General features: G+C 41.9%; 1 protein-coding gene across 3 annotated transcripts in view; it reads right to left on the bottom strand.

The window, feature by feature from the left end:
• OGDHL (oxoglutarate dehydrogenase L) overlaps positions 1 to 26,324 on the bottom strand; it is a 97,932-nt gene that overhangs the window by 35,442 nt on the left and 36,166 nt on the right. For 2 of the 3 annotated variants that reach the window (XM_077821478.1, XM_077821479.1), the window contains exons 7-15: positions 25,049 to 25,139; positions 24,341 to 24,520; positions 23,705 to 23,833; positions 23,157 to 23,336; positions 22,255 to 22,407; positions 20,567 to 20,669; positions 19,733 to 19,861; positions 14,650 to 14,800; positions 391 to 518 (exon numbers count right to left, since the gene is read on the bottom strand). In XM_077821478.1, coding sequence (XP_077677604.1) covers positions 391 to 518; positions 14,650 to 14,800; positions 19,733 to 19,861; positions 20,567 to 20,669; positions 22,255 to 22,407; positions 23,157 to 23,336; positions 23,705 to 23,833; positions 24,341 to 24,520; positions 25,049 to 25,139 — 1,244 coding nt within the window. The remainder of the gene's footprint in view (positions 1 to 390; positions 519 to 14,649; positions 14,801 to 19,732; positions 19,862 to 20,566; positions 20,670 to 22,254; positions 22,408 to 23,156; positions 23,337 to 23,704; positions 23,834 to 24,340; positions 24,521 to 25,048; positions 25,140 to 26,324) is intronic. The other variant, XM_077821480.1, reaches the window with a different exon arrangement.

Below are 26,324 nucleotides of genomic sequence, written 5' to 3' on the forward strand. Positions count from 1 at the left end.
CATTTTTCAGGTAGTTCAATAAAAAGAAAAAACTGATTAGCAGTCACACTATTTCATTTTCATGCCCTTGCCCGGCACGTTACTACTTAGAACAGAAGCGCTAAGTTAGAACAGAAGCGCTAAGTTAGAACAAAAAGCTGTTTTTGTTGCATTTCCAGTCTGACCAGCTGCAGGAAGTACCAGAAATCTAAGGGAAGAGTTAAGAGGCTCAGATAAGATCTGAATGTCTGAAATCTTAGCGGAACAGAACCTTTCAATAGGTGCAGGTTCAACCATCTTTAATTTATGATTTAAACAAAATTGCTTTTAATTAGCAGTCATCAATTTCCAGATCTCATTTGAGACATCATACTTCATAAGAAAACTTCCCAGGCATTTTCCGAGACTTACCTAAAACTCCATACTCCGAAAGGGAGCTATTGCACACAGTGTAGGGGGCTTGCTGTTCCCAGAGGTGATTCATGGGAACACATGTCCTCTTGTCAACTTCTTGATCATGGAGTACATGGTGGCGATGGCTACAAACAGATGTAGATACAAATGATTATTTGGCTATATTTTTTTCATATGTTCCCAAAGAGTTTCTAAGATTTAAGAGGTAAATTAATATGTCCTGACAACTGACTTCAATGGAACTACCTCTTCTATACACCATTATAGCTCCTGTCTGAATCACAGAAGTACCACCATATATAAGGGTAGAGTATTCACATAAAAATAAGTGTTCTTTTACGGGCTATTCACAGTTGGTTTTTCGACACCGGAGAGATTAGAGAGTTGTGAAAATGCATCAGTATCACTGCAGTTTTTGCTAAAAACATTTGTAAAAAGAATAAAAACCTAGAAGATCTTTTACAGTTAATATTCGGTTATTAAAATAGCATTATGCCTTCTCTAGCAGATAGAATACTGTAGTTTTGTTGCTAGGTAATAGGTATGGAAGCTAGACTGGTGTATTTCTGCACTCCAAACAACATGAAAGATGGACACCATTGCACAGAAGGTAGCCATTTCACAAATTACAACGAGCTGTGAAATTCTATTAGTCCTCTTACTCAAATGACAGTGGTTTGTCTTTTTACAGCAAAGTATCACCTATTGAGTATTTTTAAGGACTAAGACTTAGAACAGTTGCATCCTCTTCCTCACTTTACACTGCCATTCCCACCTTTTACAGCTCTCCAGAACTTCATTAATCAGCATTAGAATGGTGCACCAAGGAACATTATCAAAACAGAGATGACTGAAGTAATTACTGTAATCCATTAACTCCCTGAGCAAGACTTACTGAGTGAATCACACCAATATGTTCAGTTCTACAACCACTAAGGTAAGGAGGGCTATTACACTGATAATAGCTATTATGTGCTGTGTAGCTGCTGATGCTGAACAAATTAGAGACAGACTCTTTCTGTAGTCCTCTGTTCTAATGCATCTTAGCAAAACAGCTCTCATATCTATATAGAAATTAATTAATAGCATAAGATCAGGGACAGGCGGGATTATTGAAGACAACACTAAAAACAGGATAAAGGGTAGCTCTGAGGCAGGAATGCTCTCTTGATACTACCTCCCTTCCCCTACCCCTGAAACCCACCAGGGGAAAATAAAACTAATATATGGCATGCTTTTGGGGAAGACAATTAAGTTCCCTAGTAGATGTTGACTAGAGTAAGCATAGCTGGAGAGCCACTTCATCAGAATTATACAGACACAAAAATCACGTCTTGATGTTGCACTGACCCTTGGCAGTCTCTCTGCAACTCTTCATGCTGATGCAGATTCAGGTTCCCTCCCTCTACCCCCTGTCCTCCCTCATTCCTAGGTGCTGAAAGAGAAAGGGACTGTACTTTTACCTGCAGCAGTATCCAGCTCCCTTTCTACTGCTAATTATAAACAATATGGAGTGCTGAGGTGGGAAGTAAAAGGCTCATTATAAATTCTACTCTTTTAGCTGATCTGCATGTTTACTAGTGAGAGCTAATGGGATAGTGTCCCCTCAGAGAAGAAACAGGACTCTTAAAATTAATATAATGGGGATCCTGCGTGGAGGCCGCTGGATACGGGACAACCCTTTGTATCTTGTTCCAGATCCCTGACTAGCCTCTGTTGCCCAGTGTCACCACAAAGATATGGCTGAGTCCTGGTGTGAACCAAACAGTTATGGAAAGTACTGTTGACTACACTACTGCTAACACCTTAGGAAGCTACAAGATAGCAAAACCAATAATGAACAACTGCCCTGATGTTCTCATTATGGCAATACAGTACTTCTAAAATACTAATTGCATATCTCTCAAATTTTACTTAATTTGATTTTTATAGTAATCACAGGTTGAAGCAAGGGTACACTGGATACAATCACAGTTGCCAACTTTCACATGGTAAATAAACACCCCAACTTTCACAATAAGCCAAAAATCAAGCTAATCCAATTTCAAAAAAAAAAAAAAAAAAAGGGCCAAAACAAGTCAATCCCTAAGAATCCCAATACTCTATAAAAAGAAAAGGAGTACTTGTGGCACCTTAGAGACTAACCAATTTATTTGAGCATAAGCTTTTGTGAGCTACAGCTCACTTCATCGGATGTATGTATAAAGTGAGCTGTAGCTCACAAAAGCTTATGCTCAAATAAATTGGTTAGTCTCTAAGGTGCCACAAGTACTCCTTTTCTTTTTGCAAATACAGACTAACACGGCTGTTACTCTGAAACTAATACTCTATGATACTAGATCCCCTCAGCGTGCAGCCTGGGACTGTGGTGGGCCTGCTGTGCACCCCTGACTCCCTCCCCCCTTGCCGGGAGCCAATCAAAAAAAAGAAGCAACAAGCTACAAGCCAAAAACTAGCCAACAAGCAACTCACAAACTAATTAAGTCAAAAACAAGCCCAATTTCTGCATTTTTTTCAAGGGTTTGGCATGTCTGGATATAAGGCTCATTCCTCAATCTCTTGTAGAAGGACTTGTTCTAATATCAATGCATGGGAATTTTGGGAAACTCCTGTTAATGATTATGGGAGTGACACATATTTATTATAACACATCAGGTCACATAATCAGTGAACAACAGACAAAATTTATTTAAAGCTACACAGACTCTTAGCTGTGCCCCCATGCCTAGAAAATGTTTCTGCCTCTTTCCCCTGCTGAAAATCAGTCTGAATATTACATGTTAAGCCGTACAAATTTCTACAGGGATTTTTTTTCCACACTTCTGTTTAAATACCATCATTTGATATATTATGACCTAGCCTGATTTTTGGGAGTACTTTCTAATTTCATTCCATATTGTCCAGCTGTTCCTAACCAATTGCAATTAAGATATACAGTCATGCCACTCTAGCAAAAGCACTTGACAGATCCTTCCCGCTGCTGCAGGCAAACATGAGCTTAACAGTAAAGCAAGAGCAGGCTACCATAAATCAAACTGTTATGATCATGGAAGACTTTAGTGTTCAACACCACAAGCATTTATGTTATTTCATTTTTACTAAGGCTGTCAATTAATCACAGTTAACTCATGTGATTAATGAAAAAAATGCAATTAAGAATATTAATCGCGATTAATCACATTTTTAATCGCACTGTTAAACAATAGAATACCAATTGAAAATGTATTAAATATTTTTGGATGTTTTTCTACATTTTCAAATATGTTGATTTCAATTACAACACAAAAAATAAAGTGTACAGTGCTCACTTTATTTATTTTTTATTACAAATATTTGCACTATAAAAATGACAAAAGTAGTATTTTTCAGTTCACCTCATACAAGTACTGTAGGCAATCTCTATCATGAAAGTGCAACTTACAGATATAGATTTTTTTTGTGTACATAACTGCACTCCATAACAAAACAATGCAAAACTTTAGAGCCTAGCAGTCCGCTCAGTCCTACGTCTTGTTCAGCCAATCAATAACAGAAACGAGTTTGTTTACATTTACGGGAGGTAGTGCTGTCCGGTTCTTATTTACAATGTCACCCGAAGGTGAGAACAGGCATTCACATGGCATCACAGATCAGCTAAACATTCATATGCTTCTTTGTGCTTCGACCACCATTCCAGAGAACATGCTTTCATGCTGATGATGCTTGTTAAAAAAAAAAAAATGCATTAATTAAATTTGTGACTGAACTCCTTGGAGGAGAATTGTAGGTCTCCTGCTCCACGATTTTGCCTGCATTCTGCCATGTATTTTGTGTTATCGTTGTCTCAGATGACGACTCAGCATATGTTATTTGATTTAAGAATACTTTCACTGCAGATTTGACAAAACACAAAGAAGGTTCCAATATCAGATTTCTAGAGATAGCAATAGCACCCAAAGTTTAAGAACCTGAAGTGCCGTCCAAAATCTGAGAGGGATGAGGTGTGGAGCATGCTTTCAGAAGTCTTAAAAGAGCAACACTCTGAAGGAGAAACTACAGTACCTGAACCACCAAAAAAGAAAATCAACCTTCTCTTGGTAGCATCCGACTCAGATGATGAAAATGAACACACGTCGGTCTGCACTGCATTGGATCATTATTGAGCAGAATCCGTCATCAGCATGAACACACGTCCTCTGGAATGGCGGTTGAAGCATGAAGGAACATATGAATCTTTACCGCATCTGACACATAAATATCTTGCAACGCCGGCTACAACAATGCCATGCAAATGCCTGTTCTCACTTTCAGGTGATATTGAAACAAGAAGCGGGCAGCATTATCTCCTGCAAACGTAAAAAAAAATTGTTTGAGCGATTGACTAACAAGAAGCAGGACTGAGTGGACTTGTAGGCTCTAAAGTTTTACATTGTTTTGTTATGGAGTGCAGTTATGTAATAAAAATAAATCTACAATTGTAAGTTGCACTTTCAGGATAGAGATTGCACCACAGTACTTGTTTGAGGTGAATTTAAAAATACTATTTCTTTTGTTGGTCATTTTTACAGTGCAAATATTTGTAATCAAAAATAAATATAAAGTGAGCACTGTATACTTTGTATTCTGTGTTGTAATTGAAATCAATAATATTTGAAAATGTAGAAAACATCCAAAAATATTTAAATAAATGGTATTGTATTACTTTTTTTAAAATCACACAACAGCCCTAATTTTTTCTGATTTTCCAAAAGGCTGATTAATAAATTCCAGTGCTATAATCAGATAGAGTAGGAGCCTCTTGTCACTTAAGAGAAGTCATTTAAACTAGCAAGTGGTTTTGTGTTCCCTATAGGTATGTCTACACTGCAGCTGTCAGGTGCAATTCCCAGTGTGATCACACAGACGTGTACTAGCTCCGCTCAAGCTAACGCACTAAAAATAGCATGGACATTGCACCTCAGGCTGGCATCCAAGCTTGGACCCTGGGGGTCAAGTGAGCTTGGAGTCAGGTGGCTTGTCCAAGTGGTTACCTGTGTCACAATGTTAAAACTGCTAGTTTTAGAGTACTGAGTCTGTCTACCCACACTGGGAACCACACCCAACAGCTGCAGTTTAGACATACCCTATGTGGCTATGCAGCCACTAAGTTATTTACTTCCTTACACTTGCATTGAAATCAGGCTGTTTGTTCTAAAAAGAAAATTATCCCACAAGCTATATTACAGAATCAGGATGTTGCCTTGTTGCAGGTCTATGCAAGAATGCCACTATATTAATTATCACTTTAAGAGAGCTGAATAATGCCCTGATTCTACAAAGAACTGAGCACCTTAACTCCTACCTGAATTTAAGGAGAGCTGGGGTGCTGAGCATCTCCCTGGATGTGCTGAGCACCTTACGAAAACAGATCCTAACACTGAAGCTAGGAAGATACTTTCAGTGGATTTATCTCTTTTTAAAAAATGTTTGCCCCAATGATTCTGTTAAAATGACAGTAAAAGAACAAGGGGGAGAAGAAAGCCTCAAAGGTCTGATAGTAAATGAAGTTAAGCAGAAACATGTGGAGCTGCATACCAGAAGGAAACAGGCTAACAGGCCAAATTGGTTCATCGTGAGTTACTGTAGGCAATCACAATTAAGCATAGGGCAGCTGCTAGTTCATCCACTACCAGCAATGGGCTTCGCATCAAAGGATTCAATTAAATACATCATTAAGATTTTATTCCATTGAGAGTCAGATCGGGACAGGGGCACCACTTACATTTTGTCAAGCAATCGAATTCTGTATTCATTCATGTCTAAGGCCCTGTGTAAACCATGATTCTGCCTCCCCCTTGTTGTCGGGGGGAAAATCATAGTATTGAGCTAATTCAACTGCTTGTGGCAGGGATTGGGAGTGTGGGGGGGTATCACTATGTGCCACCATCCATCTGGCTCAGCTCCAACCCAGACCGCTGCTTCCTGCCTGTTTGGTTGGCCAGTGGGGAGAGAGGAGTGGCATTGAAAACATGCAGTAATTAGGAGCCCCACACCAGCTCCCAGCAGGCTCGGGAGAGAGACCGCTTGAAGCATGGGGATAATATTGCTCCATCTTGTCTAATGACATAGTGCAAAGCTACAGTGTTGTCTGTCTGCATTTGTATTGTGGATCCCTGAAGAGGAGGTGGGAATGCTTTGCATGCCAGGTAGCTGGCTCTGAGCTTTAAAACATTTGTATGAAGGAGAGTTTCCTGAGAGGACCACAAGCCTGAATTTGAAGCTGATCTAGGTAAACCGCCCCACCCCGCATGGAAACATCTGTTACCAGAGTCTTGGCAGGTAGAAATGCTTAGAAGAGTACAGTATCGTGCATCTGAGGAGATCCTTCCACCAGTTTAAATGAGGAAAGGATTTCTTGGGGGACCATGACCACCACATGCACGGTGGTCTTAGGCAGATACAGATTTCAACCACTCTTGCATAGAGCATAGGTGAAGTCTGGCATGCTGTGTAACAAGTGCATTAGGTCACAGAAATAAGAGCCATGTTTCACTTATGTTCTTGGGTGGGCTTGGAGCTGGTTGATGAGACCTACTATGGTATGAAATCTCTGCTGTGAGAAGTAGGCCTTGTTGTCCTGAAGTCTAATACCACTTCTGTGAGCTACGCTCTGAGTCTGAGTCAGTGTGGATTTCTCTCTCTTGACTTAATGGTAGACTTGTATCCCTTGTCTCTTTAGATGAGCTGCCAGGACTGCTGAATATTCTTGATGCTGTAGAAAAGACCAAAGAGTAGGACTTGTACTGGTCGAGAGATATGCCTACCAGGAATCTGAGGTTTTTGCTATGGGCCAGATGGATTGAAATACGGAAATAGGCATCTTGCATGATGAGAGCAGCAAACCAGCTCCGAAGATCCAAAAAGGGGATTTCAGAGGCAAAAGTCACCATCCTGAAGTTGAAATGTCAAATGAAGATTTTGATATGTCAAAGGTCCCGGATGGGGTGCAAATCCCCTTTCACTTTTTGAATAAGAGGGAAAAAAAAAAAGGAATAAAAATAGCTGCTCCTGAACTTCAAGGTCCCATTGCTCCAATTTGTAGAAGGGGTCTACTTGTTTTAACAGTCAGAAGAAGGGTACCCAAAAAAGAGATCCAGAAACTAGGGAGAGGTGGTAAGGAACTGGAACTGAATAGGATACCTCTTGCTTATGATCTCCAGGACACAGCGATCTGAGGTAATCCTAGCCCAAACTAAAAAAGCCTTTCTGAAAATAAAAAAGGCAGCTGTCCAGAGGTGGTAGAAGAGGTGTAAGAATGCAAAAAAATTCTCTGGTAGTTCTATCAGGTTCTCAATGATGGCATCAAACCTGCAGCCAGGGGGAAGTCCTAGACTGTGAGGGAGCAGAAAAGACAGCAGAGGGTTGGTCATGATGGAATATCTGTCTCACCCTCAGTGGCTCTGAGGTCCTCTATGGCTGATTGTAACATTGGATATAGGTACTGGCTAAAAGACTGCTCTTGCGGTGATCATTTTCTCCTTGTGGTTGGGACACAAAGACCCTGTAACAGGGTGCTTGGAGGGCCAGGCAGCCTAGTTGTTGGTGCACCTGACCCCTAGGCAAGGTGCCTAAGTCTTTTACGTGGTGGGGTAGGGGGACCCAAGCCCTCCCTCTCCACCTGGTGCCATCTCAGGGTCCCATGTGAGCCAACCCCTGAACAGGGGGACCTCTCAGCAGGGAGTCTAAATCCACTGCCCTGGGCTACTTCTTACCACTGTCCCTTCAGTTTGGGGTGTGGTCCCTATAGTCCAAGTCACTGGAGTGACTTGCCTCCAGTAGCACTCCCTCATGGACTTGGGGCAGTGCCCTGCTGTTGTGTCAGGTTCCTTTGGGTGAGGCAGCCATAAGTTTAGTGAGGCCAAACTCCACAATGTCCCTGTGCTTCAATCACCCATCTACCTCAGTTGCTGGAGGCTCCTAGGTCTCCTCCACAGTCTCCCTTGGCTGGGAAGACAGTGCTTACTCCCTGGTGGAAGCCTTGGCTGGCAGGCTAGTGACCCTTCCTTTCACCTAGGGAGGCAGCTAGTTCATGCCTCTTCACCGGTCAGATTCAGATTGAGCCAGGTTCTCTCTTATTCTCTCCCCTCCAGGCCTGCCATTGGCTACAGGTATAATGGAGTGGGACTAGCTGGGCCCAAAGGCTCTCTTTAACCCCTGCCATGCTGGTTGGCAGTTTCTCCATTTCATCAGAGGCCCAAAGAGCTCAGAACCATCCTTGAATCTTTGAAGGAATGGAGGGCATCATCTGTATAATGTTAAATAGTTCGTTGCCCTCAAATTGGAGGGCCTTGATAGTGGCTTGGACCTCCCTGGGCATCCTTGAGGACTGAAGCCATGTTGACCTCCTCATGGCTAACGCAGTGGCCATAGTGCACACCAGTGTCAGACATGTCCAGCACAGCCTGTAATGAAGTTTAGGCAGTCAACTGTCCCTCTACCGTGATAGATTTAATCCTGGTACTCCTTCGGAGGACAACTTAACCCCGTATATTTGGAGAGAATATTTAACCACCTTCATATGGAGGCTAGCAGATGAATACACCTTGTGGCCCGAGACATCCAATTTTGTTGGGTCCTTCTCTCTTGGTATGGACTTTGGAGGTCTCTGCTGTCTTGATCCCTCTTGAGCAGCAGCCACTATGTTTGAAGAAAAAGTGACATACTGAACACCACTCCAGGATATGTCCTTTTCCCTTGCAGTGGAGGGCATCAGGAATGCCCATTGTTAATAGACATATAAGCATCATGTGAGGGACAAGTCTCAAATCCTGGAGATTTAGCCTCTGCCACATTGCTAGTATCCCTGCATGAGGGAAGAGGAGCTAGCCTAACTGAAGCTTATCTAAGGAAAAATTATGGTCTTCAGTTTGAACTCCATTGCCCTGCCCTCAGGTGACAAACGGTCATCCCCACCCCGTAGATTCCTTTGCAAATTTGAAAGTCCCCTTCCTGTTTGCTCGGTGACGCGTGCAGTGGTCTCAGCACATCTTTCCAGGTGGCCATGCCTGGTTCACGCACCCAGCGATCCCCCGCTTGGAGCAATGCTGAGCTGCTGGACCTCATCTGCATTTGGGGAGAGGAAGCTGTGCAGTCCCAGCTGCGCTCCTGCCGTGGGAATTGATACCTACAGACAGATTTCACTATGCATGATAGAAAGGGGCCATGACCAGGACACATTGCAGTGTAGGGTAAAAGTGAAGGAGCTGCGAATGCCTACCACAAGGCATGGGAGGCAAACTACCACTCCGGTGCTGCGCCCACGAGCTGCCGGTTCTACAAAGAGCTGGACACAATACTCGGTGGCGATCACCTCCACTGCAAAGGCCCCTGTGGCTATTTCATTGGCTCACGTGCCAGTCGAGAGTAGACCAAGCCAGGAGGAGGAAATCATGGACAAAGAGAGGGAGCGGGACCCAGAGGCAGAGGATGACTCGGAGGTCAGAGATGCATGCCCAGGAGCTCTTTTCTACTCCAGAGGAGCCTAGCCAATCACAGCAGTCGGTTCTTGGTGAAGTGCAAACAGGAGAGGAGGTCTTGTGGCTCATGTGTGCTTGCCTGGGGTCAGCCAGTTAGTGACAGGTTTGAGAGTACAGGCTGTGTTTTAAAGCACTGAATTAGTGTTGTCTGTGTTGCAAACAATATCGCTTCTGTAAAATGTTGCATTTAAACTTCACAGAGATGACCTTGGGAGGCCAGCCTCCCTTAGCAGCAGCAGAACGGCTGCGCAGAATTAGAAACTGGCCACGAAGAACTAAGGAGGACTTTCTCCATGAGGTTATGATGCACTCTGCTGCTGAGAAACAGGAATTGAAGGAAAGGCGGGACAGCAAGAAGAGGGAACGAAAGGAGAACGTGGCACATCAGAAAGAAGTGGAGCGGTTCTTAAATGTTATGGAGCACCAAGTTGACACGCTCAAGGCAACATTGGCTCTTCAAACCAAGCAGCTCCACACCCACACTCCCCTGCAGCTGCTGTCACAAAACTCTTTCCCATGTGCCCCACACACACTGCCAACCCACTGTTATCAGCCTCCTGGCTCCACTCTCTACCCACAGCATTCCACTCCTCCCTCCTCGCAGTCCAGCAGTGTGGACTCCTATTACCCATTGCACTCAACACCCATCCCTCTGCAGTTTGGCCCTGCTGACGTACAGCATCCGCTGCATTGTACTCCAAAGGAGAAGGTTGGGTATGATTCCTGGACATACACAATTCTGTAGCTGTCCTGGGACCACTCGTCCTCTGGAGACTCTCTTTTTCCCCATTCTCCTCCCTGCTGATGTATTTTTGTTGTTTGACTCTCTCCTCCAGTTGTCGTCTTTTAATAAAAGAATTGTGTTGGTTTGAAAACAAACAATCTTTATTCTATTAAGTGAAAGCAAAAAGAGCACTGCAAAGCAACATACAATTATGTTAAGGTCCCTTCTTGCATCACGTGCACCAATCACCTCCTAGCATTAAAAGCACTAAAATCCCAAGTATAGCAACAAATATTAGTGGCTTTCAGCCCCAAATTGCAACTGATCCTTATGGCCCCACACTGTGCCCCTCTAATAGCCCTGGTCTCTGGCTGTTCAAACTCAGCCTCCAGGCACTGAGCCTCTGCAGTCCAGCCCTGAGTGAAGCTTTCACCCTTCCCTTCACAAATATTATGGAGAATACAGCACGCGGCTATAAGCATAGAAATATCGTCATCGGCCATGTCCAGTTTGCCATACAGGCATCACCAGCAGGCTTTTGAACAGCCAAATGCATACTCAACAGTCATTCTGCACTTGCTCAGCCTGTTGTTGAACTGCTCCTTGCTGCTGTCAAGTTGCCCCGTGTACGGCTTCATAAGCCACGGCATTAAGGGATAGGCGGGCTCTCCCAGGATCACATTGGGCATTTCAACTTCCCCTATGGAGATCTTCTATTATGGGAAGAAAGTCCCTGCTTGCAGCTTCTTGAACAGACCAGTGTTCCGAAAGATGCATGCATCATGCTCCTTTCCGGACCAGCCTGCGTTAATGTCCGTGAAACGATCCGCAAGTGCCTGGAGAACCATTGAGAAATACCCCTTGCGATTAATGTACTTGATCGTTAGGTGGTCTGGTACCAGAATTGGAACGTGCATGCCATCTATCGCCCCTCTGCAGTTAGGGAAGCCCATTTGTGCAAAGCCATCCACAGTCTCACACACGTTGCCCAGAGTCACGGTCTTTTGGAGCAGGATGCAATTAATGGCCCTGCACACTTCCATCAGCATGAGTCCAACGGTCGACTTTCCCAGTCCCAACTGGTTAAGCGACCAACCGGTAGCAGGCTGAAGTAGTCAGCTTCCACAATGCAATCGCCACGTGCTTCTCCAATGACAGAGCAGCTCTCATTCTCATGTCCTTGCATCGCACGACTTGAACAAGCTCATCACACTGTCCCAGGAATGTGGCTTTCCTCACGCGAAAATTCTGCAGCCATTGCTCGTCAACCCAGACATTCATCATGATGTGATCCCACCACTCAGTGCTTGTTTCCCGAGTCCAAAAGCAGTGTTCCTCCGTGGTCAGCACCTCCGTGAATGCCACAAGCAATCTCGTGTCGTAGCTACTATGCGTGGTGAGATAAATGTCGCACTCCTCTTGACTTTGTAGTTTAAGGAATAACTCCAATGCCACTCGTGACGTGTTGGTCAGAGTGAGCAGCATACTGGTCAGCAGTTCACGATCCATTCCTGCAGCCGGAAAGAGACAGGGCGCGCAGTACACAAATTGTTGAAAGATGGCGCCAAATGTGGACGGAAGCACAGGGTTTGCTTGGATGTATTGGACCCAGGATGCCCCGCGACCCTCTCCGCCTTCCCACAAGTCTTAGCGGCAAAAGAGAAAGAGGTGCTCTGTGGGACAGCTGCCTAGACTGCACCGCTCCAAATAGCGCTGCAAGTGCCGCAAGTATGAACACGCGATTGCACAAGCAGCTGTCTGTGTGAACACACAACAGCGGTTTTCCTTCTGAGCTCTATGAGCAGCGCTGTAACCGCTGACGCTGTAACTTTGCCAGCGTAGATGTGCCTTAAGACAGAAAAGTTTGCTTACATTTCTGGGAGATAATGCTGCCCACTTCTTATTTACAATGTCACCTGAAAGTGAGAACAGGCATGTGCATGGCACTTTTATAGCTGGCATTGCAAGGTATTTACACGCCAGTGATGCTAAACATCGTATGCCCCTTCATGTGTCGGCCACCATTCCAGAGGACATGCTTCCATGCTGATGACGCTCGTTAAAAAAAAATGCGTTAATTAAATTTGTGACTGAACTCCTTGCGGAAGGATAGTAAGTCTCCTGCTCTGTTTTACCCGCATTCTGCCATATATTTCACATTATATTAGTCTTGGATGATGACCCAGCACATGTTTGTTTTAAGAACACTGTCATTGCAGATTTGACAAAACACAAAGGTACCAACGTGAGATTTCTAAAGATAGCTGCAGCACTCGACCCAGGCTTAAGAATCTGAAGTGACTTCCAAAATCTGAGAGACACAAAGTGTGGAGTGTGCTTTCAGAAGTCTTAAAAGAGCAACACTCTGATGCGGAAACTACAAAACCTGAACCACCAAAAAATAAAAATCAGTCTTCTGCTGGTGGCTTCTGACTCACATAATAAATGTGAATGTGTGTTGGTCCGCACTGCTTTGGAGAGCGGAACCCCACATTAGCATAGACGCATGTCCTTTGGAATGGTGGTTGAAGGGGCATATGAATCTGTAACACAACAGGCACATAAATATCTTGTGATGCAGGCTACAACAGTGCCATGTGAACACCTGTTCTCACTTTCAGGTGACATTGTAAACAAGAAGTGGGCAGCATGGTCTCCTGCAAATGTAAACTAACTTGTTTGTCTCAGTGACTGACTGAACAAGAAGTAGGACTGAGTGGACTTGTAGACTCTATAAAGTTTTACATTGTTTTATTTTTGAATGCAGTTATTTTTTGTACATAATTCTACATTTGTGAGTTCAACTTTCATGACAAAGAGATTGTATTACAGTACTTGTATGAGATGAATTGAAAACTACTATTTCTTTTGTTTTTATAGCAAATATATGTAATCAAAAATAAACAAAGTGAGCACTGTACTCTTTGTGTTCTGTGTTGTAATTGAAATCAACATATTTGAAAATGTAAAAAACATCCAAAAATATTTAAATAAATGGTATTCTATGGTTGTTTAAACAGTGTGATTAACCATGATTATTTTTTTAATCGCTTGACAGCCTATTGTATATATTTTTTGCTAATGGGTGACTAACTATATAAACCACATACTTGCCAAACTACATAACTATAGTTCTGACCAACACTAGCACAGTATGGGAGAGAGTGGACACCACAGGGGTTCTGTCATGCTGCCATAGGCAGTAAGAAGGAATTGAAGGATGGCTGAGCCTGCTCTGCCTTTTATGTCCTTGGGGAGAGCAACTAAAATCATGTCAAGTACTCCCCCAATCTACTTTTCCATTCTCCTGGCCTCTCTCCCTCCACCAAATCCCAAATCGCAGCCTCCTCTGTTTGTCAGTTTTCCCTATAATTATCAGTGCCTTCTTCCACAATGTCCTAAATGCACAAACACCCTCCACCACCACAGTCAGCAAGTTCACCACAGTCAAACCCCACTTTACTTCTTACCTCTGCTGTAACAGCTATAAGAAATTAGCCAGTTACTGATGGTTAATTTGGTGGTGGGGGTGTGCGAGGATAGCTGACATGTCTTTAGTTACAAAAATACAAATATATATAAAAGTTGTATATACTGAGTTGTACCCATGCCCCTCCCCTCCCCCTTGGTATGTAACTTGTCTTTGATTTAAACTCTTCAGGGAAAGGACTGTCTCCTCATACAAGTTTAACAGCACCTAGCTCAATGGAGCCCCAGATCTAAACAAGTCCTCTGGGCACTACCTCAATATAAAGGTTAAACAACAATTACTATTATTAAACATTAATAAAAACAAATATTCATTTGCTGCTAATTTTATATCCTTCCATCCTATGGAAGTTATCTTTAAGTATATAAACATAAAACATACAGACACCTGATTGATACACACACAGAGCACACAAAATGCATATGTAATCAGTTACTGTAAGCCTATAATTCCTTCCAGAGTATCATAACCCATAAGAGAACCCCTAGTTGTATTTGCATGCAGTTTTTCATCCACTGGTATTTGGCAGCAGCCAACTTGGTACTCACCTAAAAGTGCCCCTTTCCACATCCTGCCCACTCAGTCGGACATGAATCCCTTCTTTTAGCAAAGATCCAAAAGCCATGTATTCTCCCAAGGCCCAGTCAACCACTCTGTTCTTGGTCATTTCCAATCGGCCTTTCAAGATCCGAGAAAGCCCTATATGGGGTAACAGTTGGGAATTAAAGAGGCTAGTTCATGAATGTTTCACATGCATATTAAATTCACATCTCTCGGAAAGCAGAGGCTGAGCCAGGGAAGGAAGTTTGAATGGTTACTCCCACAGTTATATGCTGACCCACTGTACTTGGCAAATCCAAACCAGCAGCAGCACAAGTTAAAAAAAACAACACACACACAGATCCTAGTATATCCAAGAACACACAACCATGCTTAAGATACAGATCAAGAAGAGGGGGCTAGAAATAGCTAGACAATATCTGACAGAACCAACAGTTGATTAATATTAAACTACAACAGTTATTTATATCACGGTTTAGTGACTGGAAATAAGGTGAGATACAGAGTTTACCAGGAAGATCATTGTGCAGCAATACAAAAGGATTTTTTAAATAGATTTGGTTCTATTTTGTAGAAGATTGAAATTAGCAGACAGGGGTTGGTTCAGTTTTTGTATTTTACACTACTAGACCTGTCTCAATATGGACTTTTGTTTAATTTGAAATAGATATGGATTTTCAGTTAGCATATGGTTTATGCACCAGCTGTTTTCCACAGGGAAGATCTTGTAATTTCTTCATTCTTTACAACTGCACAGAAATTTTAAGTAAAGTAAGTAAGTAAATAAATAAAGCACAAGGTGCACCCTCACTGACTTTCACAGAGAACAAAACTGAAAACTCCTTATGTCAGTGTAAATCAAATTGTGAGAATACAAGCCTCGCAAACTGCGTGTCATATTTTACTCTGTTCTCTATTTCTGCCTCCATATTGATACCGTTACTAAATCCTGCCATTTGCCCCCTTTGCAACACCTCCAAAATCCTTCTCTCTGCTTCTCCCCATTCCTACTGCAAAAACCCTTGCCCTTGATACATCTAATTTCAACCACCACAACCTTTTCACCTCCAGCCCCTTGATTCTTTCCTCTTTAGCCTGCTTTGAATCTGTCCAAAACATCCATCTACACTTTCCATTTACCCAACCTTTTCCAGCCCCATTTCACATTCCTTCACTAGCTTCTCAACACTCATCCTGATCTTCTAAGTTATGTACATTTAGCTTCTGCTTCCACTCTGTTCTAATCTCTCTTCATCTGACCCTTGTCCATGCCCAGGTTACCTAACTAACTACTCCCTTCACCACGTCCTTGTCTCCAAGTTGTCCTCCAGGAAGCCCCATTCACCTGAAACCCCCTTTACACACTCAGTCAAGCAGTTTGCAACTCTCTCTTCCTTCAAATCATACTTTTCCAAAATGCCAATAACCTCCCTAACAAACAATGTTCCCTTCTCCAGATAATCAGGTGCTCTATTTCACCACTCAAATACATACCTTTCTAACTTTCCAACCCATGTCTCTAATTAGTACACTGATTTTTTTTTTTTTTTTTTTTTACACAGTCATCTCTTTGCAGAGGGTTCTTGTCTTGAGACCGCTCTGTAAAGCACAATATTGATGCTGTACAAATATAACATGCCTTCTCACCAAGTGACCCAAATTGTACTGATGTGGATTTTACAAGAAATCTGTATGTTAAACATAGCAAAGGATTATTGAAAATGTATTTGAGGACTGACTGCTACAGTGTACTATCAGAATCTTCCTCCTGATGGGTAATTGTAGTTCGACTTAGACAAATTATTTATGCTAATTAAATGCCACTTGAACACAAACATTGAAGATGTTTAATTGAAAGCACTGCCATAACGTCGTTTTAGGAATTTTAATTGCATAAAACACTCCTAACCAATAAACTCAAGATTCAGTCACCAAAAATTACTTCAAATCTTAAACAGCTCATCTGGTGGTTTACGATTAGTGTACTATAATGGGGCACTTGGGGGAGGTTCATTCCTCAACCTGGATCCCCAGTTGGAGATTTGCACAGTAAAGTTCTATCAATATGTGCAAGGCAGAACACAGACTGGCCACTAACTACAGGTACTGCCAGACAATCTAAGCAGTGGCTTTTGCTCTGGACAAAAAGCACTAACACATCTTCACGGAGCACCTCCCATTCCAACTCCCCAATCCCTTTCCTTCTCCATCTATTCTGGTGGCCTTTTGAACCACCTGAAAGAGTTCTGCAGACCAGAGTTAGAGTACTACTGCCTAAGGCTACATCCAGACTAAAAGCTCAGTATATGAGCAGGGGAAGTAACACTCATAGTATACACAAAAAGAAAAGGAGTACTTGTGGCACCTTAGAGACTAACACATTTATTTGAGCATAAGCTTTCGTGAGCTACAGCTCACTTCAACGGATGCACTGGTCTGAATGCATCCGATGAAGTGAGCTGTAGCTCACGAAAGCTTATGCTCAAATAAATTGGTTAGTCTCTAAGGTGCCACAAGTACTCCTTTTCTTTTTGCGAATACAGATTAACACGGCTGCTACTCGGAAACCTGTCACAGTATACAGATAGTCTTAGAGGAATGCCACTCCACAGAGAAATAGAAAGCTATGTTTAATTAGAATGTGTACAATCCACACCTAAAATTATTCTTCCAGTAATATTAAAACTAATCAAAGTGTCACAGCAATCCAGTACCTCTTGCACAAATGCACACCAGATTTTTAAAGTTAATACAGTAATTGGTTCAATAAACATGCTAACATAATTAGGAATCCCCTTACCACTGCTTGCTACGTTTAATACTCTTGAAGGAAAAGTACACACACAAGGTCCTATTGCAGCTGCTGACATTGAGAGGTTTCCGGATGTATATTGACATTTAATTTTTTGAAGAGTGGTTACAGCGGGGTAGAAGATTCTCTAGGGAGGATCCTATGCTGAAGAACAGCCCTCACACCCAGGTGACCGTCCTTCACCTGATATGGACAAGGTGAGTGGGGGTTATTGTGTCAGGTGGTTCCATTCTTCCCCACAGGCTGAGCATACTGCCTCTCTAGTGCCTTCAGATCCACCAGCGCAGGGAGAAAGAAATTATGCTCAGACCTTGGCATGCTAGTGCAAACCACTTCCCACTTAGCTAACTTTTAATTTTTAATTGTTTAACTTTTAATCATGTTTAATGTTTAATCATTTAATGTTTAACTTTTAATCATGGTAGCGTTACTAGTTCAGAATTAAGCCCCTTGATGCTAAGGGTTAAGTTTTTTTGTTTTTTTTTCAGAAAGCACTTGACTCTCAGTAGCAAGACTTAATGTAGTCACTGGACTACATGTGTCATGTCTGCCGACAAGCTGAAAGAAAGTTTGACCAAACTTCCTCACACCAAGCACAGTACAATGATATGCCATGTGGTTTTACTAGAAAATGATTTCTTGAAACAAACAGTATTGGTTGACTAGAATATAGAATATCAGGGTTGGAAGGCACTTCAGGAGGTCATCTAGTCCAACCCCCTGCTCAAACCAGGACCAATCCCCGACTAAATTACCCCAGCCAGGGCTTTGTCAAGCCTGACCTTAAAAACCTCTAAGGAAGGAGATTCCACCATCTCCCAAGGTAACCCATTCCAGTGCTTCCCCACCCTCCTAGTGAAAAAGTTTTTTCTAATATACAACCTAAACCTCCCCCACCGCAACTTGAGACCATTACTCCTTGTTCTGTCATCTGCTACCACTGAGAACAGTCTAGATCCATCCTCTTTGGAACCCCCTTTCAGGTAGTTGAAAGCAGGTATCAAATCCCCCCTCATTCTTCTCTTCAGCTGAATAAACAATCCCAGTTCCCTCAGCCTCTCCTCGTAAGTCATGTGCTCCAGCCCCCTAATCATTTTTGTTACCCTCTGCTGGACTCTTTCCAATTTTTCCACATCTTTCTTGTAGTGTGGGGCCCAAAACTGGACACAGTACTCCAGATGAGGCCTCACCAATGTTGAATAGAGGGGAATGATCACGTCCCTCGATCTGCTGGCAATGCCCCTACTTATACAGCCCAAAATGCCATTAGCCTTCTTGGCAACAAGGACACACTGTTGACTCATATCCAGCTTCTCATCCACTGTAACCCCTAGGTCCCTTTCTGCAGAACTGCTGCCCAGCCACTCAGTCCCTAGTTTATAGCGGTGCATGTGCTATATTCTTCAGTCCTAACTGCAGGACTCTACACTTGTCCTTGTTGAACTTCATCAGATTTCTTTTGGCCCAATCCTCTAATTTGTCTAGGTCCCTCTGTATCCTATCCCTACCCACCAGCATATCTATCTCTCCTCCCAGTTTAGTGTCATCTGCAAACTTGCTGAGGGTGCAATCCACACCATCCTCCAGATCATTAATTAAGATATTGAACAAAACCATTAAAAGACTAAGCTGAGTCCTTGTATGGAGAGGAAATTATTTATCCCAGAAGGAAAGCATCATAAGGAGTGGTCTCCACAATCATAACTGCCTTTAGTATTTTAAAAACATGCTCAGATCTAGAACTCCCATTTCAGGAAGCAAGTTAGATTTGTACTTGTAGTACAGACATCTTTTCATACTATGTATTAAAGAATACAAGCATGTGTCCATCTGCACAAGTGAAGACATACATGCCATGAATTGCACATCCGGAAAAGAACAGATGCCTTGATTAGTCTGGGTAGTTACAGTCTTACCTTCTTTGTAACATGCCAGCTGCATGTTACAAAGATGTTCTCACTTCCCTCCACATTATAAGACCACAGAGAAAAGGAATTTACTTTAATAAGGTTAGGAGAGAGGTGCTATGATAAAAGAATATTAAATTCTTGATGGAGAATAGTTCAGTAGTATGTTCACTGTCACCTTCCCACCTGTCAGTGAGGTGGCATATGTGAATTGTGAAGGCAGATCACCAGCTCCTTCCTCCCCTTTACCAAAGTACCTCAGAAGAGCAACTACCCTGCGACAGATATGTAGAAACAAACAAAGAAAGGACAAAGAAAGCAATGTCTGATATAGCAGAGAATCCAGCTGACCTCCATGTATTTTGAAACCCTCGAGGGGCACAGAGCTAGCTCCATTGCCAATGTGGTTCAGCATGTCTTCTGGGATGCCTGTTGGAGGACAAGTCATGCTCTTTGGTTCTCCATCCAAATTAAAAAACCCTGGAAGGAGAAATTTTATAAGGCATTCTGGATGAATAGAGGCTTCTAATTATTAAGAGAACAGTTACTCTATCTGCAATAAAAATAAAAACATAAGAATTTTACTGTTAAAAGAAACACTCTTAAAATGTCCTTCTGTTTTCAACAGCCAAGAGCCATTTCCACACCTTTTAAATTAGGGAACAGATTATTTCCAGGCCCTATACGGAACAATTCTTGACCTCACACACACAAGATGACTCTTTCATTTGCTGTTTTACTTTCTCTGATTGAGAGTGAAATTCAAAACATGTGCAGAGAGCTAGCCAGCACAAGACACATGCACCATTTCAGACCTGCTTAAGGCCTGAAAACAGAGGTCCACAGAGGTGGAATTTCTCTCTGAAGCAATAAAGGCAGGTAACATTACAGATAAATCACTTCTCTGTTAATAGGAGACTGAAAAAAATCGGTTTTCCAAGTGATAAAGTCTTGCTTTTGCCACATCCATTGCTAAAGCTGTACTGACAACTGCACCTCTGCCAAACAGTTTTGGCATCCTTTCGTTCTGCTAGCATATACAAACCAAGAACAAAATCCTTCACTTCAGAAGGATGTGGTGCCTAACAAAGGGTTCAATAAAGGTGGCAGGATTTTGGTTCAAAAGGAAAGCACAAATGGCACCAACCAGTCTCACTGGCATTAGGGTATTTGAAGGATACTTACCAGGCCAAGGTGAATCAAGCCAGTGCTTAATGTGTAGAATTTTCTTATCTTTAGACCTAGTATAAGCTTCTTCACAGATTTTATCATACTTTGCAATTTCTTCCTATAGAACAACAAGTTTCCATATAAAAGGAGTTAGAGATTAAAAAAAACCCAAAATTGACATACTGCTTACAGAAAGTGCATACCATTCCAAAGCGATAAAAACATCCACATTACAGCACATAAAATTTCAGTTTTTTATCTGTTACGCCAGGGTAAACCCAGAGTAATTCCACTAATCTCAGTGGAGCTACTGGAGTTTTGCTCAGCTCAAAACCTCTTAAAACACATTTGTCCGTTTCTTAAAACAAAACCACCCTGCTGTTTGGTTCTTTGGGCAGATTCTGCTGATGAAAGATCCAACACTAGAATAGCAAGTGGTATTCCACGTCAGCATCAGAACAAAACACGTAATTTGTTGCCATACATATGAAGATTAAGGTTATCCAACTGGCTTCCACTGTCACTACAGTGATCAGGAAGGAATTCCCCACGCATCCTATGTAGCTTAGCTGTATAACTGTCTAGGTGCATTATTTGGGTACTGTGGGCAGAACGGCTCAGAGCCACAAAGGTATTTCGGCTCCTAACCTCCATTAACTTCAGTGGAAGTTAAAAGCCTAAACACCTTTGTGGATCTGGGCCATCTCATTAACTATTAGGCACGGTTCTTGCCTGAAGCAGGATACCAGACTTAGTGATCTTTGGTTCAATCTAGAATCCTATGTTCCTAAAAAGTTGGAACAGTCTCCCCTTGCAATGCCTTGTTTTACAGTGCTGCTACTGCTACGTCCACTTTCACAAGTATAGAAGTACAATATAAAGAGTTAGCCAGTTTAATATGAATAACCAATATAGTAAAATCTGCAGATTTAATTTTTATATGGTAGTTCAGACTTATCTCTTTGAACTCTGAGCACAACAGGTTCAATACAACTGAGGCACAAAACTAATGAGTTTGTTATCCTATTCTGAGTAAACATCAGCATATTGCCTACAATTGTCAATTACATAAGATGCTCCAACAGGAAGCTCCCATGATTAGAGATGCTGTAGGTATAATCACGAATATTCAGACACCTCTGAATTGGTGTTCCCACAGATCCAAGGCAGGGAGATGAGTTTGATTCCATGTATCTCCCCTCCACTTAGGCTCTTTAAATCATACTAATTTGCGATTTTTCAAAGGCTGCTGAAGCACTGACATAGCCAATATTAACAGCCTTAACAGCCCTACCTTATCACTGTATCAATCTAAGAACTGAGGAGAACCTGTTTTTCAAGGTACCATGTATTATTTTAATTATTACACAACATTCCAGTCCTCCTTGGTTGATAGTAGCTATGTACATAGCAGATCAACACAAGTGTCTCAGCTTCACCAGTTAGAGACAATCCTCCATTTTTTTCCATCTTTAAGCCTTATGTGAGGTAAGCAATGAAATTTAAGCTCATCTCCTGCCACACATTTCTCCAGTAGTACTATTTTCTATTTTATGTAAAACAAAACAAAAGACAGTCAGAAAAAGGAATAGAATGAAGGCAACAAAGTAGTGAAGCAAAAAGTAGTTAAGGAAACAGCATGCAGTCACTTCCTTCTGCAAACAGCATCACAAATGGCCTTCTACCTCTGCTGAATACTGTACCTCAAACTCCTGCAGTGTTACAGTCCCATCTGCAATCAGTTTGTCAGCATACTTCTTCAGCACTGGCACCTGCTTGTGAATCTGCTTGTACATCAAGGGCTGGGTGAACATGGGTTCATCCATTTCATTGTGGCCTCTCCTTCGGTAACAAACCTACACAGGGAAGATTCATATCTGTCAATAACGAGTGACATGAAACTAATCTCTAACATTTCCTGCTTTCTAGAGATTTATGAACTTAAGGCATTAAAGTTCTTGCTCAAAGAGACATTAAAATCAACATAATTCTCTTTGGGGTAAGAGCTAACTCTTATTTTGGGTACAGCATCTAGCGCAATGGGGCTCCGGTTCTGGTTGGGTCCTCTAGGCCAGCGGTTCTCAACTGAGGGTCCACAGACCCCAGGGGACCGCGAACAGGTTTCGGGAGGTCCACCAAGCAGGGTGAAGCCCTGGAGCATCACCACCTGAAGCCCTGAGCTGCACCACCTGGAACTGAAGCCTGAACAACTGAGCTTCGTGGGGGCCCCTGTGGCCTGGGACCCCAGATAATTGCCCCGGGATCCCAGACAATTGCCCCGCTTGCTATCCCCTAACGCTGGGGCTGGCTTTTATATGCAGAAAAACAGTTGTTGTGACACACGTAGGCCACAGAGTTTTTACAGCATGTTGGGGAGAGTGGGGTTCAGAAAGAAAGGTTGAGAACCCCTGCTCTAGGCAGTACAATAATACAAGTAATAAGGTAAGGCAGGGAAAACTACTTAACAGTAGCATTCAAGCCAATAAATGCAATGAGCGCAGCAATGTTTATGAACCCATATTAACATATTTGACGTTACTGACTTATTTTAAAAGACTAGCATAAAATATGCAAAGTGAAGAGTTAAAATTAACCCAGTACTTACTAAATCTACAACCACATCTTTATTGAATGTGTTTCTCCATTCTGCAGCTACATTGCACACATACATCACTGCTTCAGGGTCATCAGCATTCACATGGAATATGGGTGCGTTGACCACACGGGCAACATCTGTAGGGTATGGAGACGAGCGGGCCATTCGGGGATCTGTAGTGAAGCCAATCTAAGAAAAAACAAGCTTCCATTAATGTGTGAGAAAAGGGGTTTTTTTTGCTTTTCTTTTGAATGCCTGAAATCTTAGTTTAATACCTAGTTTTTACATGACAGTAATTATAGGCTTTTCACTTTGGAAGGTAATTTCTTCTTTAATTCATCTAACATAATGCATCATTTTTATCTACTTATTTGGATCCCACAAAATCCGTGTCTCCTATGCTGAGCACAGCCAGATGTGCTGACCATTTTCAGGGTATAATCATTCTAGTCAATGAAAGAGGGCTGGTATATACAATCTATCATGACAAGAATAAAACAAAAGGAATATATGGGAAGTCATCAGACCCAAATTGCTTAAGAAATTCTGTTTTTCACCTGGTTATTGACCACAACATGAATAGTGCCATTTGTGGTGTATGATGGGAGGTCACTGAGATGAAAGGTTTCATAAACCACTCCCTGTCCAGCAAAGGCAGCATCTCCATGTAGTAGTATGGACATGACCTAAGATAAGGGAGGAATGAAAAAAAAAAAAAAAAAGCATCAGATAAAAGTGTAATTGTCAGTTCCTAGGGGGCATGAACTTTTTGTTATGTATTTTTACAATGGCCAGCCCCATAGGCCCCTGGTCTACGGCTGGGATTCCTAGGAAGGACCACTATTCAAATAAAAAAAATATAAGAAATCATAACATGCATGCTTGTCCACATTCAGACTGCTTTGCTTGATTCCCAATTGAGTGAAAGTTACAACCTATCTGAGGTTTCCAAGTTCAGGAACTAAGTTAATCAACCTGGTAATCAGTCAGAGAATTAGGAAGCATTACCCTGTGCTAGTTTAAAATTACTAGTTTAGTTCAAAGGCCAACATATCCAATTACACAAAGAAATGTTTCAGTGTCTTGAAGTACCTCCCACTTCTAGAGCTCAAAACTTTGGTAAACTGGGCTATTAGAAAAACTTACACATACACACACCAGCAAAAGTTATCCTAGCATGCTTGTAATTTTACCTTTTTCCCCTCTGTATCTCCTCTGTAAAACTGCTCAGCTTTGGTCTTCCCCTGAACAACAGGGTTTACTGCTTCCAAATGAGATGGGTTAGCCACAAGCGACAGAGTGATGATCTTATTTGTTGCTCGGTTGATCCTTTCATGGTACATTCCCAAATGATATTTTACATCCCCAGACCCCTAACACACAAAAGACAGTCAAGGTTCATGTACGCCAGCCATATAAACTACTTCCAATTCAACATTTAAAATCTACACTTCATACTGAAAAATGAATCTGGCTAGTTGTTACGTGTCACCCTGCATGGTATTTTTATTGAAAATAATTTCAAATTTTAAAACATTTGTTTCTGTTTTAATACCTCGGTGTCAGAACACAACACTTCATATTAACTAAGCACAGACAACATGCTTGTCTCTGTACAAAATAGAGGAAGATGGTTGGAGCTAAAACAAACTATGCTAGAGAGATACCTGGTGAATTGAATTCACTGTTTAGAGTTAATGACTAGGAATCTTTCTGCACTTGAAAGATGTGCTATAGTGTTTCATAAAGAATAAAGTTATCAGTGAACCCCATTGATTCTGATCACTTAACAAAACAAAATTATCAACTTTAATAGTTCCTAATACTGCGTATTTACATGGACAAGAACATCCAGAAGAATTCAGTACTTATTCTCTATCAGTAATAAAGTTGCATGTTACCTCATCAGCTGCATCAAGTTTTGGATCAAACTGACAGAAGATCTGCTCCAATTCCTTTCGGATGACATTGGCCAGTACATTCAACCTACCTCTAAACAACAACAGGAGGTTCTTTGATGAAATCTTACCAAACAATTTTGGAAATTTAAAAAAAATGTATTTTAAACATCTACAAATACTGTCCCTTAATCCTCCAACCACTCCCCACCCCTCCCACACACACACACCCATACCCCCCCATCCCAGAGTCTCCCTACTGCATCACCATTGGCACTCCATAGTGTCTAGGTATTTAACCACAAGCTAGAGATTTTTCTTTTGTGAGTTTCTATCACAACCTTAACATGCCATCAGTAGAGTGCTATTATCTAGACCAGTTACTTGACAATTATCACAGATGAGAGACTGGGGAAGTTTTACTTATTTTGGCTGTTTGGGGGGGCATCATATTTTGCCTTTGGATATATATGTACAGCTACTCTCATGCACACCCAAGTGCAGGCAGGATATGATCCTTTGAAAATGTATTTTAATGAATGGTTATAGCAATAAGCTACAGTGGGCTGTTCATCAATTGGGCAGAAGGCCAAAAAAAATGCACCAGTACCCAACTAAGGACCCCTGGAGTGGCTTATTGCTATCACAGTACAGCTCCTTCATTTTACATTTCTTGATTTTTGTATTTAAAAATTTTAAGCTAAAAAGCCCCACAGTTTTGTGAAGTTAATATAACATTCTGTGAGTATGAAAAGTAGCTCCTAGTACAAGGTTATGAGAAAATAGCATGGAATGGTTATGAACCCTTTCTCCTACTATGATGAATATAATATACTGTTTACTATTTTTTCCTATCCCTTCTCTTAAGGTTCCCTGAATTATAAGGACCCCTTTTTCCCACCTATGAGAAAACTGACTACCCTTTCAACAAGAATCAGTGACTCAGCAGCCATGTTCCAAATACTAAAGTGTTTTCAAAGTTGATTCTATTTCCACCTGTAGCAGATTGAAACCTGGGAACCAAAGAGAAATCCCACAAGCAAATGTGCATCTCACTTTTTAAATACAAGGATGTTTATTTTCCCTTTTTAAAATGACTCTGCCCCTTCCTGTTTAAGATATTATTCGTCAATAGTGTCCCCATTCCTAGCACTGCCTTCCAGAGTATAGATAAAGATGTGGGAAATTGGTACATCCTCTCAATTCCAAGCTCTCCACAGTGGGGAATGAAGTGTAATGCCTGCCAGACTCACTTCCTATTTCAAAGAAGGTCCTTGAC

Source organism: Eretmochelys imbricata, chromosome 7, assembly GCF_965152235.1.
Source record: "Eretmochelys imbricata isolate rEreImb1 chromosome 7, rEreImb1.hap1, whole genome shotgun sequence".
Lineage (NCBI taxonomy): Eukaryota > Metazoa > Chordata > Testudines > Cheloniidae > Eretmochelys > Eretmochelys imbricata.